Consider the following 19,914-nt stretch of genomic DNA (forward strand, 5'->3'; position numbering starts at 1 on the left):
CTGCACAGAAAATAGTTGGTGTCTTGGATAGAAAGCCTCACTGACTTATGGCTTTGTTGCTAGGGCTCTTCACTCTTATCTGCAGACAGGCTTCAGTGGAAATCACCCACAGCAAAATAAGATTTGCTTCCATAGCAGTGGGTCCCTGCTTGTCATACCATCGTATTTCCAACCATACATGTCTCTGACAAACAAGCAGATAGACACTGACAAAACTTGTTTGAAAATCATATCTCTTATGTAGAGAAAGGCTGTGTGCTTGCTATGGGCCATATTTTCCTTCTGTCCCTCTGAGCTCTTTTCTTCAATATCAAATCAAATAAATGAAGCCAGTAAAATGTGAGAGTAAACCTTATTCCATAAAAGAAATACAAAGAAATGGTTTTAAATAATGACAGGTGATTATTCTGATAATAAATTATTTTACTCAACATTTCAATGATACTTTCGTCTTATTGACAGACTATGACCTACCTACTGAGAAAGAATTGACCTCTAAGTATTAGAATATGCACACGCTTAGTGCAAGACTCTTAATTCCTTAATATTCAGTAATACCACCAGAAAATTTGGGAGCAGTTGTGTTAATGCAGTTATCCAACCTCCAGACCTCAGTTGGTATAGGCTTAGCCAGCTTAGAGTATAAGAAGAAAAAGTTTAGGCCTGTCTGGCCTTTCCTGCAAAGACATAACCTAACCTCCTGTGAGACCTGTTGTAGTCTAGCGTCTACATTAGCTTTCCATCTTGGATCACTGAAACTACATCAAAGCAGTAGCGGCTGTAATCCAGAATGAACAAAATCCGTGTATTTTACCTAAGACCTTGTTTGGTTTCAGTAACTGTCTTGGTTATGTTTCTTATTCTATAAGTGGTTTCTGATGTATATAGAATCTCCTTTTTTTACTTTATTACTTTACGAGATGAGTGATATATGCGTAAAGAAGGAGGCCCACTTAATTATTTTTCTCTTGTTCACAAGGCAGTACTACTAGCCCAGGAACAATTTCAGAAAACACACCAAATAAAACATTGTTTATCACTGGTTATTATTCTCTCTCTGTAGTAAGGCAAATTAAATAATTTTGTCTGTATTGTAAAGTAAACTATTTCTCATCGCTCAAAAAATCTGAAATAATGAAATTTAGTTTCGAAGTTTGTTAAAATTGAATACACGCGGATGATCTGTTAGACAGTTACAGGATTGCACTGAATGTTACATATGTCTCATCTAACGCTTTTAATGTTCATGGTTTAAAAATGTTAAATAGGTGTGTTGGAACAGGAAATAGTTATGCATTTCCTGTATTTTAATTATTGCTGTTGTCTCACAATCTTGGTACAGACATGGGTGGTTATGCTAGATATTGCTTATAAATGTAGTAACAGGTAGCCCCTGCCCTGAAAATTTTTTAATGGAAGTCAGTAAAGCAAGCAGTAGGAGAAAGGAAGACTTACATTTCTTACTTTAAAGGCAATTGAATGAGATACAGAGAATGAGGGAGAAAACTGGTTTGAGGTAAGGCATTGCTAGCAAATTTTATTTTTTTTTTTTTGTTAGATATCATCCTTATTTTAAAAGCACTGCCGTCCAGCTTTTATTGTGTCAGTACAGAACTGTATTGGTTCTAAAGCTGACGTAAGCACCAATGGCTTAAATCACAAGAACAGAACAATTAGACATTGCCTTTTTGATTAGGATGTTTCCGGACTTCAGGAACCATCCTGATCTTGTAATGAAGATTTTAAGGATGCTATTTTGTCCCAGCATGTTATCCAGGACATGAGATTTTACCTGTCCCTTCTGTCAAACTGGGAAGGTACAAGGCAGGAGCACGAGACAAGGTTCTTACCCGACTCTCAAGTGGAATGACATGAATCAGTGAATGACTCAGGATATATGAACTGACAGAGGGCCATGCTGTTCTGCTTCTCTCCATTCTCGCCTCATGACAGAGTGGATGTGTCCCTCCTATTATGATCCAATGCAGAATTCTCCTTTTTCCTGTTATTCTCAGTTTTCTCCCCCTTGATTAGTTTTGAGTAGGATTGCAGAGTTGTATAATAACTGTTGTCAGAGTTTTCTTTTTATTAAAAAAGATATAATTTGTCAATTTATCTGCAACATGTAAAAATTTTGTTTGTTATTATTTCAGGACACAGCAGGTCAGGAGAGATACAGAACAATTACCACAGCTTACTACCGGGGTGCAATGGGCTTCATTTTAATGTATGACATCACAAATGAAGAATCTTTCAATGCTGTGCAGGATTGGTAAGTAAAACTTGGAATTCATATTGAATAGCATAGAGAATATTTGATATCACTCACCTGCTGTGACAGTGTAAATTATTTTGGAAAACTTATATCCAAATACAGTGCCCAAGATTCCTACACCCAAAGATACGGTGGGTTTTTTTTCTGGAAAGACAATGAATGCTTTAAAACGTGTTGCATATAATTCATGGTAACCATTGTGTTTTCTGTGATTTCGTGTGCATTATTCATACTACTAAAAACAGCAACCTGCTAGTGTGGAGAGTAACTGCTAATATACCAGAAAGTGTTCCCATATTTCATGGAAAAAAATGAGATACCATGTGTGGGGGTTGTCTTTTAATTTAATTTTTCATCATGTTGCTTTTAACCGTAGCTGTACATATACATTATGCTATCAGTCTTGTGCCTCAAGTGTAAAAATGATGAGCAAACGTCATCAGAATAGCAGAACCTAAAATGGCTGATTCTTATACTACCTTGTATTATGTGAATGTCAGGATGTCTCCATAAAAGTGTATCATTTTAATCAGTCATGGGTCAGACAGGATCCAAACAATAAAAGGCTTTTTTTTCAAGTAAAGCTGACCCAAAAGGAAAGCTAGAGCTAATCTCAGTGATCTCTTCCTTTACAAGTTCTTTTAATATCTCAGAGCCTCCTAGCAGTGCTCTGGAGTGATATGAAGAGCATTTGTCACGTGTGCTCCACATGCCCTCTGGCATGCTGTTCCCATGGGAGAACTGTGTTTGAGAGAGGATTTTGTTCAGAGTTTGTATGATTTGTTCAGTATGTTTCTTTGGGTTTTTTTGAATTTATTTTAAGAGATGCACTACTGTGTACTTCTTTCAGGACAGGCAAGGTCAGAAACATGTTTCACACCTAAAGTAAAAGGCAGTGATGCTGTGATGCCTGTTTCTAACAGGAATTGTTGCCCAGCCTCAGACTCTCCGAGAAAAAACTTTCTCTCTTTTATACTGTTCTACTTATTATTGTGGTAGGAAGTGTCACTGAACCCATGGAGCACCTTCCCTCTCTACACCTGGAGTTTTTCTTGGTCTGTATATGCTAAGCCTGGTCATTCAGCACACTGAAAATAAGAACCGAGAACCTTAGTTCGATACTGCTCTACAAGAAATGGAATCTTGGGTTGCCAAACATTTCCTGTGTAAGCGCTAGGGAAGTAGTCATTCACACTCCTCCAGGGGAAAGGGGCAACTGCAGAGTGTGTCCCACCTTCTCCTCTCCATCAGTTATCTGTATGACTCTACACTGAATGGCTCTTATGAGCATCTCTTTCCATTTACTAGAGAATCAATAAGCTTATATGACTAGTAGAGACCAGACAACTATCTTTTAGACAATTGAATGTATCTGAGAGGAGTCTCCTGCTTGATACTCAGATGAAGACACATTTGTTCACTGTGACTTGTTATGCCGAAGGGATGTCCTGCCCATTTTGTACAAGCTGGAGGTATCATGCTGAGTGCTTGTGTTACACATTTGTGAGTACTGCTCTGTTCAACAGCATGAGACAGAATCTCCTACCTAACAGGAGGTAGCTGAAAGTGTTATTCATAGATGCTGCTGTGAAAGTTTAGCAAAAGCAGGGAATCAAGGACTACACCCAACCTCGCATCTGAACCTGCAGTTGTGGCTGTCCGCATCACTGCTTCCTGGGCCTGGCAGATGAAGAACTTTCTTGCTTTGCCTCTGCTGTTTTTTGTCCATGGGCTGATTCTGTTCAAGTGCTGGGTTAACTGGGTGATAATGACTGTCTAGGACCAGCTGTAATCTGCAAATCTTATTGCCCCATCTCTGGCAAACCAGATGGCATGCCATGTATTATCTAGCTTCCTCTGACACAAAGGTTTCTTTATAGCAAGTGTAAATATGAGTACTTATTATAATAATTTTCCCACCTGTTTGTTTTCCAGCCTCCTAGATCTGGTATGATTGGCACTCTTTGTCTCCTGGTGAAAAGTAACTAGGCTTCATACTAATTAAAAAAAAAAAAAAAGTCCCTTTAAAATGAAACAAGAAAATATTTTAAAGCTATGAAGTTCTTAAATAGGTTTGTGAAATATGATTTTTCCATCATTTTTATCTAGAAGCTGTACAAACAGTTGGCAGCTACAATAGAAATTTGGTGGACAGGAGGGATTGCATTATTATGTGCTGAAAGCTACTGAGCAGTCATCTGCATGATGAAAGGGATGACAGAGAGGCAGAGTGCCTCACTTGTCAGGATGAAACATAGATTTGCTTGTTATTTTTATTTTTAATTTCATGAGCCCAGTTGCTGCCCTGCTGTTCTTCCTCTGTTTTATTCCTCCCATCTCACAGCTGATAATTGATTTTGATTAGCCCATGCTCCAATTTTGATAGTAATTACAAAACTACAGTTTGCTTCTGAATGTAAGAGAAGTTAAAGAAAACTCGCAATTACCAATGCTGCAGAAAAGCAAGCATGGCTATGTGCATGTGTCTGTGCATTTGTGAAAGATATGGGGGGAGGGAGCGGAAGCTTTTAAGGCTCTCTGGGGCTTAAAATGCTTTTTGCTGTGATAAATGTGCCTCTGAAGGCAGTGGTGCCATTTCATATACATACACAATAGGCCAAATCCAAGCTCAAATCACATCAGCTTCAAGGCTTGATCTAAAAACTGCACTGCAGTCAGGACAATGAATCTACAGGTGCCTTTTAGATTTGGATAAAGGAGTTTGGTTTAAAATGTGTGTTGGCATGGTTCTTTAAAAGCAGTTAATTCAAAGTGGTTGTACTCATATTGAAAGGCATTTTTTTCAGTCTGAAGTCTGGCTGACATTTCTCCTTTATAACAACAGATGGATAATCGTATTTCTAGATGCCATGTCTGGGTCAGCAGGCATTTATTCAGCTGTGAGAAATTCTATATCTAATTTGACTATTAACATTTTATATTAAAAAAAAAAAATCTGTATCTGTAATTTTATCTAAAACTATTAGCACCAATATATGCAACAGTATAGTAGCCAAGCATTTTTCCACCACTCTGTGAGACTGAGAAACGGTTTTCTCTAAAAGCTTAGCTAAATGACTTGTAAGTCCAATAAATTTCAACCATACTGCAGACACTTCAGGAAACATTCATATCTTACCTTCCCTAATGAAAATAAAAAGCCTTAAAGATTGCAAATGACAGTACCAATAAAAGTTGTAACCTAAATAGAGATTTTTTTTGAGATTCAAAAATTTTTGGCATGAGAAATCTTGAGTTGGTACTTCTGATAGTTCTGCTGTATGTACACCCAGTGATTTATTGCCTTCAGTCTCATCCAGAGGATATGGAGAATACACTGCTGGAACTAATGTCCTGTAATTGTTGAGTCACTTCAGAACTGCTGCCTTCTAGGGTATCTTCAACTAACTAACCTGTGTTCTCTGAATAGCTATGTTCCCTATATGGTTTCACATGTACTACAACAGATGCTGTTTAAACGAGCCTAGCTTGGCAGACAAGTTCAGACTGACCTACAAAATTGACAGGTCCTTAATAATTTTTTACCATTTGGGCATTTTTTGTATCATTTATAGACTTTATCAGCAGTTAGTCTAAATGTTTAAAAACTTTGATAAAATAATTGAAGAGTTCTCTTCAATTTCAGGTAAGTCTCTGAATGTGTTTCCTCTGAAGAAAATGGCAGTGGCAGTAGTCACAGCACTGAACAGTATTCTGTAAGTCTCTGAATGCGTTTCCTCTGAAGAAAATGGCAGTGGCAGTAGTCACAGCACTGAACAGTATTCTCCTTTATAGATACAGATTTTCAGAAGTTCACAAGGAGCAACAGTTTCTGTTTTAATTCAGGGAGAGTGGATGTGTGCTGAAAATCTGGCTGCTAGCAGAAACAGCAAATCAAACATGCTTTGACTCAGCAGATGTCCTATGGAGCTCTGCCCAGGTTTTGAAGCTGCCTTTTCCAGGAGGCTTTCTCCTTCAGAAATGCAGCTAATGCTGCAAGTGCAAGTGTTGCAGTATTTTGGTGCATGTTGGTCATGCCACCCTAAAAAGATGCAGATTTTGGGAACAGATTTATTTCCTATAAATAGGAACCGCTTGTAGGGCATTGTTTTCTGCCTAGCTGAGGTCTAAATTAGAATCAGGGAATAACCAAAACATCCCATTTAGCTGAATTCTTTAGACAGCATCCACATGTTTCAAGTAATTGGCCTAGTGGAATCTGATTTTCTTTAAAAATTCCTTCTTACTACATCTGAAGGGGAAATAAGTGAATGTTGAGAATGGCTCCATGCCAATTCAATGCATATTTGTTTTAGTTCAGTTATAATGTCACAGTGGTTGCATTCATTCCTCTTTTATACTACCACCTGTAGCATTTATTTTTGTTAGCCTTTTCCATCATTACATTTCACTAGGAGCTGTTATGCCCCCTTTCCTATTAGTGGTTCAGTCCACATAAGGTGTTAGCTTTATGGCAGTGGTACCTTATGGTAGGAAGGAGAGGGTGAAGGCTTTGTATTATCTTTGCAAATGCTATCAACGCAGTATGTTGAGTTCTATAGAAGTGCCAGGAAAATAAATGCCTCTGCATTGAAGTTAAACCTGTTTTTATAAATACAACCTTTCTAGACTTATAATGACTGAATTGGAGTCGAAGAATTATTTATCTCAGGATATTTCTAATGCAGTGTCTCCGGCTAGGTCAGAAACAGCAGGAAATGAAGTTTCATGTTCTAAGTTGAAACCCTAGACTTGAAACTTTGCTAAGTCCGAAGTCTAGACAGGGACAGAGAGCATATTGTGTATAGTTGTTTACAGTCACTTTAAGTTGCTCCTCTGCACCTGAAAACATTGTCCCAACTTCAAGTGTTTGTCCGGCAATATCTTTATCATTGTCTGGTGACTGTTGAAGGCACTGCTGTGGAGGGCTTCCTTATTCAGGAATTAAAAATTTGAGAATTCCACAGTGCTGAAGTCTCAGATTCAGGGCTGCTTCCTCGGGAGACACACAAGGCTGAAGGAGCCTAAGAGGCTTTGAATTATTGAAGTTTTCAGACGATCTGTGTTTTGTAAGCCTGTCAAGGTCTACAGAATCGGTTCTTCCAATTCTGAGGCCTATGGGAGCAGTGAGAACAGCATCCTAGGAAAAACTTTGATTGCCCTCACTCTTTAAAGAATAAAGTATTATTTCTCGAAAATTCTAAGATGGATATTTTTTAATGTCCCTGTTGGAAAGGATTATGGTTACACATTTTCTTAAGAAATTCAGAGGGTCTTCCATGAAAGATGCTTCTCTTTTCTCTTTTTCTCCTGCTTTTTTCTCTGATGTCATTTAAACACCTCCCCCTCATCAGTCTGCTCAAGCTCATCATCTTTGAGAAGGAATCAGCTGGCAGAAGGTACATAAACTGCCTATTTTAGGAGGAGACAGAGGCTTAGGACACAACAGGCAATTTGTGATTTTAAGAACTCTATTGTGCTGTGTTTAATTCTGTATTTTCATAGGAACTATTTGCAGAATTTAGTACTAAGCAATATGCTTGGAACTGCATGAAAATTAAGTTAATTTCAAATTAAAGCCAACAGAATGAAATACTGATTGTGCATCCTTCACCTGAACTCATAACACGTGGGAGATGGTTATTGGGAATTGGGTCTGGGCAAAGACTAGAAATGAAATGGTAGCCATCTGAGTAGGTCCTGAGCTGTGCAATATGAGTTCAACCACCAGAAATGTGGTTTTTTTTCCTATAATATTAATGGCTTGAATTAAAGTCTTCAAGGTACCATTTGAGATTGCTTTAAAGCAGAACCTTAAAAAGTGACTATGCTACTATCAATTCAGGATAACATTCAGAATTAAGGCTTTAAAAATATGAGCATTCACTACAACATGGCATTTGGCAGCTGGATTTACTGGGTATGCCAGTACTAGTTGTCATTCTGGACAACATTGTGGAAAAAATTGCTCCATTTCCTCAAACTACTTTTAGCACCTCCAGTGAACTATAACTTAGCAGCTACGGCTACAGTTCACTAGAAATTGTTTTTTCTGTGTTGTGTCATGTCTCTCTTGTAATAAGAGACATGGTGGCATTTCTTGAATTGTCATTAAGAGAAAAAATAAAATTGGAAAATACATTAGCATGTTAATGGGCGAATGTAAGAAGTCCTCAAAGGAAATTAAGCCCATTAAGTTAATGTCAGCACTGCTACATGCACTTCTAAAGGACGTATTTTCTAAAGGATTCTTTCTTTTTGCTTCCACCTCGAAAATTTCAGTCTAATATTCATGCTCAGCACATGCTTGATCTACAGACAGGCTATTTTTCTTTTACCTATCAATATTGAACTTAGTTCTATCATTTAAGAAAAATCCATTATTTGCTGTATATCAGGGAACAAATCTGCAAAGGGCTTCTAGGCAAATTTAGCCTCCATCCCTCTCTGCCAAAACATATGACCTGATGTGCAGCACAATTTGTGCGGTTCTGCTGCACAGAGCGCAGACGCAAGCTGTGCATGCCATTCCCCGCGCATGTCCTCAGGAGCTCTGTCCTGTGGGCCTCTGTCCAGACACGAGCTGCATCATGTCCACTGGTGATCCACGCACAAACTGAGAGTCTGCCATACAGGTGACAGCAACCTCCACACAGCAGTCCAGTTTAGAGCTGGCTGGAAAAATATTGTGCTGGAGCATGCTGATATTAAATGTATTAACTTGGGCTTGTTGTGGACAGAGATTTAAGCAGATTCCCTGTTTTTTTGACACAGTTATAGTTTTCAGCCAAGCAGGTGCAAGAAGTTGCACATTGGTGGATAGTTCCATGTCATTCTCCTATTTAAAACAAACGAATCAAACGCTAATATTGCACAAATTATATTCTGTGAAGAGGGTGAAATTTAAGGATGAGTATTTCAAAAGAATCATAGTTTGGTATATTTTTTCATTTGTGTCTAAGACTTTCTTCTGCACATGAATGAACATAAGGGGAGGGGGGACTGATATTCTTTACAGACTTAAATAAAGGAAACAAAAATACATTTTACAATTTGAAATATTGTTAGTGGTTGCAATTACATGAAATTTACATGTCTTTTAATATATTTAAACAAAATTCTGTATGCCAGGTCAGTTTGCTTAGCCATTTTTCACCCATTGTTTGGTACGGTATTCCTGATGTAGTAAATTGCATACGGAAAACTTAGTTCTCTGAGATGACATCTTATCTTTACCCTCAAAAGTCTGTCATCAAACTTTGGCTCACAAATGCTAAACTGGTGCTAGCTCAAATCAGCTACATGCTTTCCAGTTTCACAGACCCACTCCAAAGTCTTCCACGATGTTTCTCCCAGCATATCCAAAAAAAGAGTATCCCTGCATTTCAAACTCAAGGGCGGGGCATCCTTAGAGATTTGAGAAGCAGCATATACTGCAACTGAGTCTTCCTAAAAAAAAAAAAAAAAGGCATCTATGTTGATAGGAAAATGTGGCAAATAGATTGGTTTATGTTTTTAATTACAGGTTTCTATAATGTTCAGCTGATCACTCATAACAGACCAACAAAAAATACACAATGTCATCCAAACTATTTATTTGTCGCTTGAAGTTTTGGAAGTGCCAGAAAGTAATGTATTACACTCTCTTATCACTAACATTGCCAAATACATGGCTTTAGGTTTGCCTGGAAAACTCTCAGTGACAAAAAAGAACGTATGCCTGTTTTTTTAAAGGCTCTTTAAAGCCTCTTTAAAGGCTCTGATAACATATCTGATATTAGGCTTAAATAGCACACTAGCCTGGACAACATTGCTTTGATGAAGATATTTTCTTATCTTTTTCTTTGTACTAAACCTTGAATTTAAATATGCATATTATACATGGAAATTTATGCAAATCCTTATCCAAGTGGTTTTTGTCTTGAAAATAGTAAACCTTCAATTTAAAAGTTCAAACCTCATCATAAAATTTTTTCTGTAGGCTTAGTGTCAAAAAAATGATTCAAGCATTGTAGCAGTTAATCAGGAAAGACAGCTGTTAAGTTTGCATGACATTTTTCATTCTTTCCTATTTTTATGTTCTTAAATCATAGAAAGAAACACACTTGTGGAACTGAAATTACCCATATGTGGTTCTTGGTCCTATTGGTTCTTACTCACACTTGCTCCTTTCATTCATTTTGCTGTGGGACTAAGCGCTTCTGCAGAAGGTCCTACACCCCCACTGAACCTCCTTCACTATAGATGTGCCATTTTCTTAGATCAGGCAGCCACCCTGGTATCAGAGTGTTCATTCAACTGTCCTCAGCTGCATCAAATCATATTAATGCTGCCAGCGGGGAGTCTAATAAGAAAAGGGAATAAATACTGCCTGGACAGAATTGTCTCAGGGTACTCCATGTCTTTCTTTTCCCTCAAATCTGAAATCGGGCAGCACAGTCATGAAGTCATTGATAGCAATCACTCACCCAGATCCTGCTCAGTCACTGGTGGAGCTCCTCAGTGGAGTTAATCTCAGTAATATGCTTCAGGAATTCACCAGCAAGATTAAGTCACCCTTGACTTCCACTGGATCTAACTGGCCTAGTGAGTGGCTTAAATAACTGCCTGTTATTTTTTTTTATTTCAGCTGGTAGTTGATTAGGACTGCTGTTGGCCATAACTAGACATGACTTATAGCAGCATCATGGATTGCATCCTCTTTATTAGCACCAGCTGCAGACTGGTAACTACATCATGAGTGTGGCTGCACCTCCTCTACAGCCCCCACCCCTACAGATAAGGGCTGCAGTTCTGGGAATTAATTTCTTCTCTTCTTGTTAGAGCTGGGCAGTAGTAAAGAAGGGTGCATCACTCCTTTCCTAGGCCCTTTTCCTCACTCATAAAAATGTGGCAGTCCTGTCTGATATGAAACCACCAAAATCTTTTATTTGGGAAAACATGACAAACTAGCAAGTCATGCCTGGCTACCATCTACATCTGGCAAGAAGAGAGTCTGGCTTAACTATCCCCATACTTCGGTTCTAATTCCCAGGAGCACATGTGGCAGAATTATCCTCTAGTTCGTGAGTTTCTGCCCATTGCTGTCTATGATCATACTGCAAGAAACAGAACATACCTATTTTGTGGCCTGCTATCTCTCAGCTAGTAACTGAACTGAACATCAATAATGAATAATAATAGTGCAGATGTGACAGTGTGAACATAAACTTGCTTTGTTGGACTGGAAATTTCACAGTGGAGTTTCATTGCATGGCAGATGAGGCTGATGAGGCAATAGATGCTCAGCCATTCAGAGAACTGTTGTTAAATAAAGGAGATGTCTTCCGTTCTGTACCAGATCCTGCTCTTCTTCAGATATGGTCACTGAGAGTTAGACTGAGGTAGGTGAAAACAGACCAGATGATCAGATTAACATCTAAATGCTGCTGTGCTGAACTGCTATCCATTAATTAGACTATGCTAAGATACTCTTAATGAGATTTTCAGTTTTGTCCATTTTTTCCTGTGATAACGCTTTTATTTTTCAAGAAGTTAAAGTGGAAAATGCCTCTGAGACATCAGTGGTGAGCTGCTGGAGTTTATTAGGAAGATAAACAAACTTACGCATGATAATATAACCGTATGCTAAAGGAGGTATATGAAAGATTGATTCCAATATTTAGTCTAGTCTGTCTCTTTATTTTATAGAGAGACACAACCAGTAGCAAAAGAAACAAAACCTGGCATGTTATCATCAACTCACAATATTTATTTTTGTTAGTAATAAATGTCATAAAAAACTTGTGGCAATGGTAGTTTTTTGTTGGCTGAACAGGAACTAATACACTCTTTTTATCTCCCTGAAACTGTGTGTGTTGACAAAGTTACAGTGTTGCTCAGTGTTCCCAAATGAAAGCTCTGCTGCCAGCCAACAACATGTGAGTCTTACCAGTGACACAGTAATGTCCCTAAACAGTTCCACTCTTAGCTCCAGTTGCCGAAGATTTACTTTTCTCTGTACTCTAATACTCTAGATCTGTTATTCTTAACTTCAGAGGAATATGATGGCCCCTGCACCAAACTCAAACCTTGAGATTCACTGAAGGAGCTGTTCCTTTCGGGGATTTCAGATTTGCAGTTGTCTTCTGTGGGTTGGGTATATGTCAGTAGTACTAAAGGCTGCAGTTTCATTCATGTAGCCTGGACATTCTTAGTTCAAGTAGCCAACAAAACCGAGACCATGCAAGTCAGCAGCAAAGCAGCGTACAGTGTTGTGGGCAGTCTGAAGAAGTTTAACTGAGTTCCCTCTGCCTCATTTGCTTCCTCATCTCTGCTCCCCGCGGGCCACTTCCTTTCTCCTGCTAGCTCCTCTGCTTTTGATTCCTCCTTTCCTCTGATTTCAACATGGCTTGTTTAGAATGTCAAGCATTGGCAGTTTTAAAAGGATGATAGCTATGTGAGACACAGGCTGTATGTGGATGAGTACAAGAACTTTTATTGGAATTCAGCCCTATGATCAAGCAGGAAAAGTGCCGTCAATGTTCTTATATTGAAATTCAAGCTGCAAAGTGACAAGGCAATGTAACCCAGTAATAGTGGTTATTTTCAAAGCATAACTTAATGCTATTTACATCTGGCCTGCAAATGAAGCAACCTTTAGAGTGTCTTTCATCAGAATATTGCAAGGCCTTGACCATTAAACTAAGGCATTCATAGTGATTGCTTAATAATGACTGTTTTCAATTTTAAAAAAAAAAAAAGTCTATTTTTTTCAGTCCCATTTGTTGTTTGAGCCACTGCCAAATCCACACAGAGAATGTCAGGGCATGAACAATGTAACTTTTGGAAATTTCAGTTTCAAGGAAGTCATGAACAGTGACTTAAAACAGATCTTAAAACTATTATGGTGGTAGATTATAGCTGGCTGCCAGACCAGATTGCATGGTACTTGAAGGACTATTTCAGCTTCTTAGGAAGCCCAGGACACAGAAATTTTCTGAACAGACTACATCTGGTACAAATCCAGCAGACCTGTAAAAGCATTACAACCTAGCTCTGTCTGATTGTTACAAAAAATCCAAAGCTACAGCCTCAAGAAGGAGTTTACATCAGGAAATCTATTTTTGTCATATGCAGGTGTGACCGGTACCCCCTGCTCCCAACGCCTGGTAATATGGTTAGCTTAATTAACACCATTTTGTAAGGCAAACCAGCCATTCTCTGTGACCAAGCTGGTCATGTGTTCGTTCTCTTTCCCCTCATTATCAGGCCCTGAAGGTCTTGTGAACCAAGTAGACAAACCAAACAGATTTCTTCTTCCCCTCCCCACCGGCCTCAAGGTTCCTGGGTGCCAGGCCAATTACTCCCTTCCTCACCAGCTCTGAAAGTCCCAGATACCCAGCCAACCAGGTGGTGATGACCCCATCACAGAACAGAGAAGCATAACAGCACCCAGAGCACTGTCTATAAAATTAAGCAGTTACAAGTCCTAAGTGGGGAACCTGGACTGGAGCTGATGCTGGACAGTGAGACCCAGGACTCCCCAGTGGCCAGGGACACCTCCACCATCATCTGTGTCCTCCGAGGACTGAGTGAGTGACTCATCTTCTTTTGTATGATTCTTGAGTCTAGATTATGATTGTTATATTGATACAGCAAACCATGTATTAAGATCTGACCCAGTCTGCAGAGGGTCTAAGTGATTAGAAATCATAAGTTAAGTTGTAATATAAATTCTGTATTACGCTACTTATAGATTGTACTACATTGATTCTGCTTGTAGAAATCCTGTGCCATTCCAATAATAAATTTCTGTTAAGAAAATAAAGCTTTAATTGTAACTATGATTTAGTGCCATCATCATTCTGCCAAGGATCCCTAAAAGAACCTGTCTGTCCCCTTAGTGTCCGGTGACAGCATGTTAAAGACAAATAAACGTTTCTGAATTTCTAGGTTTATGAAGATAGAGTTATTATAAAATAAGCAAAAAGAAGGGGAAATATTTTGTTAATCCAAATTAGAGGTTTTACTTCTACCCAGTGCTCACTCATGTTTCCCAAAATACAAGAAGCATTAGAGCCCTTCTCTTTCTGGAGAATAAGTAGGACAGAAAAGCCTGTCTTCCAGTTGGACCAAGGTCTTGTGTATTTATTAAATAGGCTTTAGCTGAAAATATACTTCAACAGCACCTAATTTCTCCAGACATCGTGTGATATCCTTGCGGAACAGTGAGCCTTGGAGGTCACAAGCTGCTCATAAAACTCCCCAGAGGAACCAGAGGAGGGACTGTCGTTCTGCTTTAACCCTCCTCTGTGCTGGCCACCAAACAACTGAAGACAATCTCAGTGGCTGAATATGTTGCAATACTACACAGAAAGATGCAAGCTAGCTGAGCTTCCCTAGATTGCCAAGATTCTGGGATAACACTGTTTCCAATACTTAAGCTAATTTGCTCCATCCAAACTTGGATATCACTGTATAGTGCTTAGTTCATGCACTTAGACTTTAAATACAAATTATTCTCCTGCAAAGTCATTGCAGTTCTCCCTGTGACAAAACCCAGCATGCATAGCCTCAGCAATTTAGGGATAGTCGTTTTAAGGGGCCAGGCAGTGACAGCTCAGTGATCACATGTGACAAGTATTTCATCTCACTATACATTAGTGCTTCAACAGTGGAGTTGGGGAGAGGGAATTAGAAGGCAATGGATCTGTGCGTAACTCCTGGAAACACTGAGCAAAGTGTGGAGAAGCAGATGCTGCTACATATCAGGTCAGCTCTAACTCTACCAGGGACAATGCAGACCTCACTCGATCCTTTCCTCTTTCTTGCTACCATTGGCATTTTTAAAAGTGCAGCTAAAATTTGATTCACATATGAAATCACAAGAAGAGTTGTAGCTGTCCAATGTTCACAGCAAGGAAAGCTTTCATAGAGTCTCCGCTCCCCTCTACTTATAGCAAACATCCTCTGCCGTGAGTTCACATCATAAGAGGAACATACTCTAAGGGGAAGAATAAATCAATGTATTTTATCTTGAATTGCCTCCTTGCACTATAAATTTCTATTTACAGTGCTTTGTTCACAGCAAGTGAAAAGAAAGTGTTATATCAATTAAAAACAATTGATAGGGAATGGCTCCCTTGGAAAACCATAATACAGACAAAACTGATTTCAGGCCCTGTTTGACAGAGACAAATCTGCATAACGTTCCCAGGTTTTCCATACCTACATTTTAAACTATGCATTTCAGACGTACACTAAACAACAAAACTAGCATCTGTCATATGAGGTGGTTGTTTTTCCTCTTGTTTCTGGAGGGCAAAACTCCGTAGGAAATCCATATCAACTGAACACATGAAATTCGCACTTAGCTATGTGTATACATTAGCAGAGGCAAAGTGTACTAAAGGAAGCAAAAATAAAGAAAAAAAAAACCAAATAAATTCTGTTTCAAAAGAATTCTGAAGAAAGAACAGGACCCTAGCAGTTTCTGCTGCTAGTCAGTGAGAGGAGCCTGTATATTACAGCTCCCTTGCTACAAACAAGGAGATAATAGAACTGAATGTTACAGCCTCTGGGAGAAAAGGAGAGAACAAAATATGAACCAGCCAGAAAGGATGGGGATGCAAAACTTCCTTTGATGTAATATTTAGTATCAGTCCTTTCAGTTTTGGTTGCTGAGAGAGAATCAGCAAACACATCATTAAGACCCAGTGACAAGTCACCCACAAGAAACCTGCAACTGCAATCAAAAAAGAGAGAGACATAGACTAAAATTGCCTGTGTGTAAGCTGTGGAAAAGTTGAGAGAAATAATAAATATCACTTTTGTATTATACTTTTAGACGCACAAATTGAAATTAGCGATCTTATTAGTACAGCCTTCATAATCTACGTTTTTTCTGAGCTTTTAAACCACAAATGCTCGACACTTTACATAGCAGTTAAAGTTATATTTCTGATCAGATTTAAAGACATTTCTTTCATAGATCGAGGAAAATCAATATTGGTAGTTCATCTTAAATACAAATGCTTATTCATTTTTTATAATCTTCACAGAGTTTTGTTGTCTATCTGTCTACTATTTGCATGAGTAAATTACAGAAAATACAAAAGTAACCAAGAATGATCAGGAAATGTTGCTTCTAGCTGAAAATTCATACAATATCTGTTAAGAGAAATTTATATTCTGAAAGTCATGGGTGTTTAAAATGACTTCTCAGTCTCCATGGAGACTCTTCCTTGGGTTAGTTACTGCGGTCAGATCTTAGCTATATAAACAAAAGCATGGGTACGATGGCTAGAGGGGAAGTCTGGGTTTATCTGAGGTTGTTAAAGGGCTTTTCATACTGTCTACCACAGTAAACAGTCTTCCAGATCCAGTGTGTTACTAAGAAAACAAAAACTAATCTGTTCCTCACATTTAAGTTAAGGTTTTAAAATTTAAATGGTTATTCAGATGTCTTCATTTTTATCCTCCCAAAGGAGAGAAGTTCCAGGGCTCATATTTTCAAGAAATTTGGGATATGTTACAAGCTCTTTTGTAAGACTATCTAAACTGCAATCCTTGAGCTAAAGCTTAATTTGTTTTAATTCCAGTTCTATACTTAAATATTTCTCTCTTTCACAATAAAGTCACACAAGAAAAATCCAGTCAGAGCTTACAAGGGCTGTCCTGCCAGCTTAATGTGAAATGTCCCAGGAGGCAGAAGGGAACTGTGCAAGGGGGTGATAAAACTGCGTCTCTCTGAAAGAGGCTAAAAGTGCTGTCCCACACAGCAAACAGGGAGTGCAGACAGAGAGAGCAAATGATCTGGGGCCCTGTCTCCTTTTTGGAGAGGATGGTGAAGTCCCAAATGGACAGAAAGAAGGTTTTTAAAGAAGGGAGCTGAAAAAAGAAATAGGTCCTCCAAGTCAGCTAAGGACAAGCAAAGATGTTTGTCAAGAGTGGTAGTTATGTTGGAAAGTAGATATATTTCTAGTAGAGAGGACTGGAAGGTGATCAGACATCCTTCAGAGCTTTCTTCAAGGCAGTTTCTGCAATAGGTGAAGGGCAGCAGTTCTTGCTGAGGGGCACAGTCCTCGCAGCAGGAGTGGGGCTCACAGGGCTGCGGAGATATCGCAGGGACCTGTGGAAACCAGAAAATGCCACTAGCCAGAGGGATCTGAGTGAGGGCTGAGGAATGAGGCAGCATGGATCATCCCCCACAGCTTGAGCACTGGTCTTCAGACTGTGACTGGGGTGGAGCAGGAGGGTTCACACACCAAAATCAGTGGGGAACTGCTGCTGGAAATTTTCTTTACTTGGTATTTCTGTTACTGATCTTTATTTAATTCATACATCCCCTCATGCTGATTTCTCTCCCTTGTCTCCACTGCAGCTCTTTAAAAATCATTTCTCACTACTCTGTGGCTATCTTCCATACCCTCTAGCCTATTGACATCTTCATTGTCATTGGTGTTCTTAGCTTTTCTCCTGAGTCCAGAAAACCAGCATCTTGAGACTTCCAAAAACAGCCTCTTCACTTAACTGGCAAAAGGCTTCATGGGAAGGGATAAAGGAGGAAGGGAAAAGGCTTTTGCTAGGAAGAAGAAGAATGCTGCAGACTGAGAGCACTTCATAAAGTAGATGGAGGTTTGTAAAATATATTTAAGCAAGTCTTGGAATGGTTCTGTTCTCAGTTAGGGTCTGCCAGAGCCCACTCATGGACACATACATATTGCTGGAAAGTCTCCGAAGCAGCTCCTTTACATTTCAGTCTTATTTTATGTAATAAACTGCTGAAGTTGACTTCTCTGACAGCAAACGTTATCTTGAGAACAGTGCAGCAAAAAACCAAACAAGGGTGTTTCAGTATTGATCTGGTATATTCAGCAGAAAGCTGAAGCTGATGATGACAGTCCTTTCTCCATAAAATCATTTCCTGAGCACTAAGGGCTAGAATGCAGTTTCAAACCACGTTCAGCTTAAAACAGCAGAGAACTGTGCTATCCAAGAAGAAGTGCTGGGGTGGCTTGGAAAAGCACAGTTATCCCCACTTGTATGGGCAGCACCCTGCTGTAAGAACACAGTCAGCTCTTCTCCCTGAGCATGGCTGGTAACCCACACTGCTTTCTGAAGGAAGAATTTCAAGTACTAGAGTTCATCCCATGAGTTACAGAAAGATGATGAAAGTAAAGGCTTACGTTAAATTACTGGGTAGGTTAAGGCGGTTCATATTTTCATGAGGTATGCAAAGTGAGGACAGCTGGACACTATCTCCCATGCTCCTCTATCCTAATATCATATCATAATATACAGAGGAAGTGCTTAAGTTTGCCTTTATGGCTTCCAGACTAAAGCTGCCTCATATGCAGCCAGCTTATTCCCCAGCCATGAACAGACCTTGCTAGCCTCTGTCTGTGCCTAGTCTATCAAGCAGAACTAGGGGAGCATTTTGAAGTGTAAAGTTGCACTGTATGTGCATGTTGGATTAAAACGTTATTGTAGAATCCCACAGATTGTGTGGGTCCCTGTCACAGCTATATTGCATGCAGGTAGTTTTTGCCTTTGTAAAGGCAAAGGTTTTCTGATGTGCAGCAGTCTCACCAAAACACAGTATATTAAAACCAGTTTCTAGATTTTTCATTTTCTTTAATAAAGATGTTGGAGGAAATTAATAAAAACTAAGCTTTAAAAGCTGCAAAACCTATCAAGGCAAATTATAATGTAGGCTTATTCTTATTTAGTAAAATACTTGAATCATTAGCTGTCTTATTCCATGATGTATGTACACGTCCAATTTGTTTCTATATTTTCTATGCCTATTCACCCTGTTAATAGTGCTTTCTTGTAGTGGAGTCAACACCGATCTCTCCCAGACTTAGAATGACTTGGACTAAAATCCTGATTTTGATTTTGAAAAAAAGGATCTTCTCCTAGTAGTAAAAGTCACAAGGAGGTGAATGGCATCATAAAGTAACTGTTTTGTTGTTTGAATATGTTTAAGTTGTTTTTATTAGGGATCTCTGATATGACTATTAATTAAAAACTCCAGGAAATGCAGCACTACTTTCTTATGTACTAAGATTTGAACAGAAAAACAAACTTAATACATTCCACATGAGAATCCTAGGGAGAGAAATGCTCATAAACACAAGTGTTTGGATTCATTTTTAAGCATTATTCAGTCAATCAGTCAATACAGATTTCATTACCTTCATTTTTACTGTATTGCTCTTTGGAGATTTTTGTTTATGTTGAGGGCATTGTTGCACTTTCCTAGGTATACTTAATTGAAAACTATTGATTCATTACATTGGTTGCTCTCCTTTTTGATTTTTTCCTTTTTTACAGCCATGGGCAATTTCATATACATAAGAACCTGCTGCAGAGAGAGACAAAGTCCTCCTCAGTATTAAACGTCAGGTTTTAAATGTCTTCTGCTTTCTCATTTTCAGCTATAGCTAAGGCCATCAAGGATGACATCAGCCAATCCTTCCTAATTAAGGGCCTGAAAAATATGAATGCTTGGAGTATTGCTTATTTAATACTCAGCAGTTAATCAGCATTTTTAGCATTTCTTTTGATTACCATTTCCTGGTGATTTTTTTTTTTTTCCAAATTGAATTCTGCATTTAAAAAAACAAGGAAACTAAGGGAGTGGAAAGAGAGAA

General features: G+C 38.8%; 1 protein-coding gene across 1 annotated transcript in view; it reads left to right on the plus strand.

The window, feature by feature from the left end:
* Nucleotides 1–2,153: 2,153 nt before the first annotated feature.
* LOC104079287 (ras-related protein Rab-3C-like) overlaps nucleotides 2,154–19,914 on the plus strand; it is a gene marked incomplete at both ends in the record, with an annotated part of 49,547 nt that continues 31,786 nt past the window's right edge. The window contains one exon of the mRNA XM_009581276.1: nucleotides 2,154–2,272. Within this exon, the coding sequence (XP_009579571.1) occupies nucleotides 2,154–2,272 (119 nt within the window). The remainder of the gene's footprint in view (nucleotides 2,273–19,914) is intronic.

This window comes from Fulmarus glacialis, unplaced genomic scaffold (assembly GCF_000690835.1).
Source record: "Fulmarus glacialis isolate BGI_N327 unplaced genomic scaffold, ASM69083v1 scaffold35307, whole genome shotgun sequence".
Taxonomy (NCBI): domain Eukaryota; kingdom Metazoa; phylum Chordata; class Aves; order Procellariiformes; family Procellariidae; genus Fulmarus; species Fulmarus glacialis.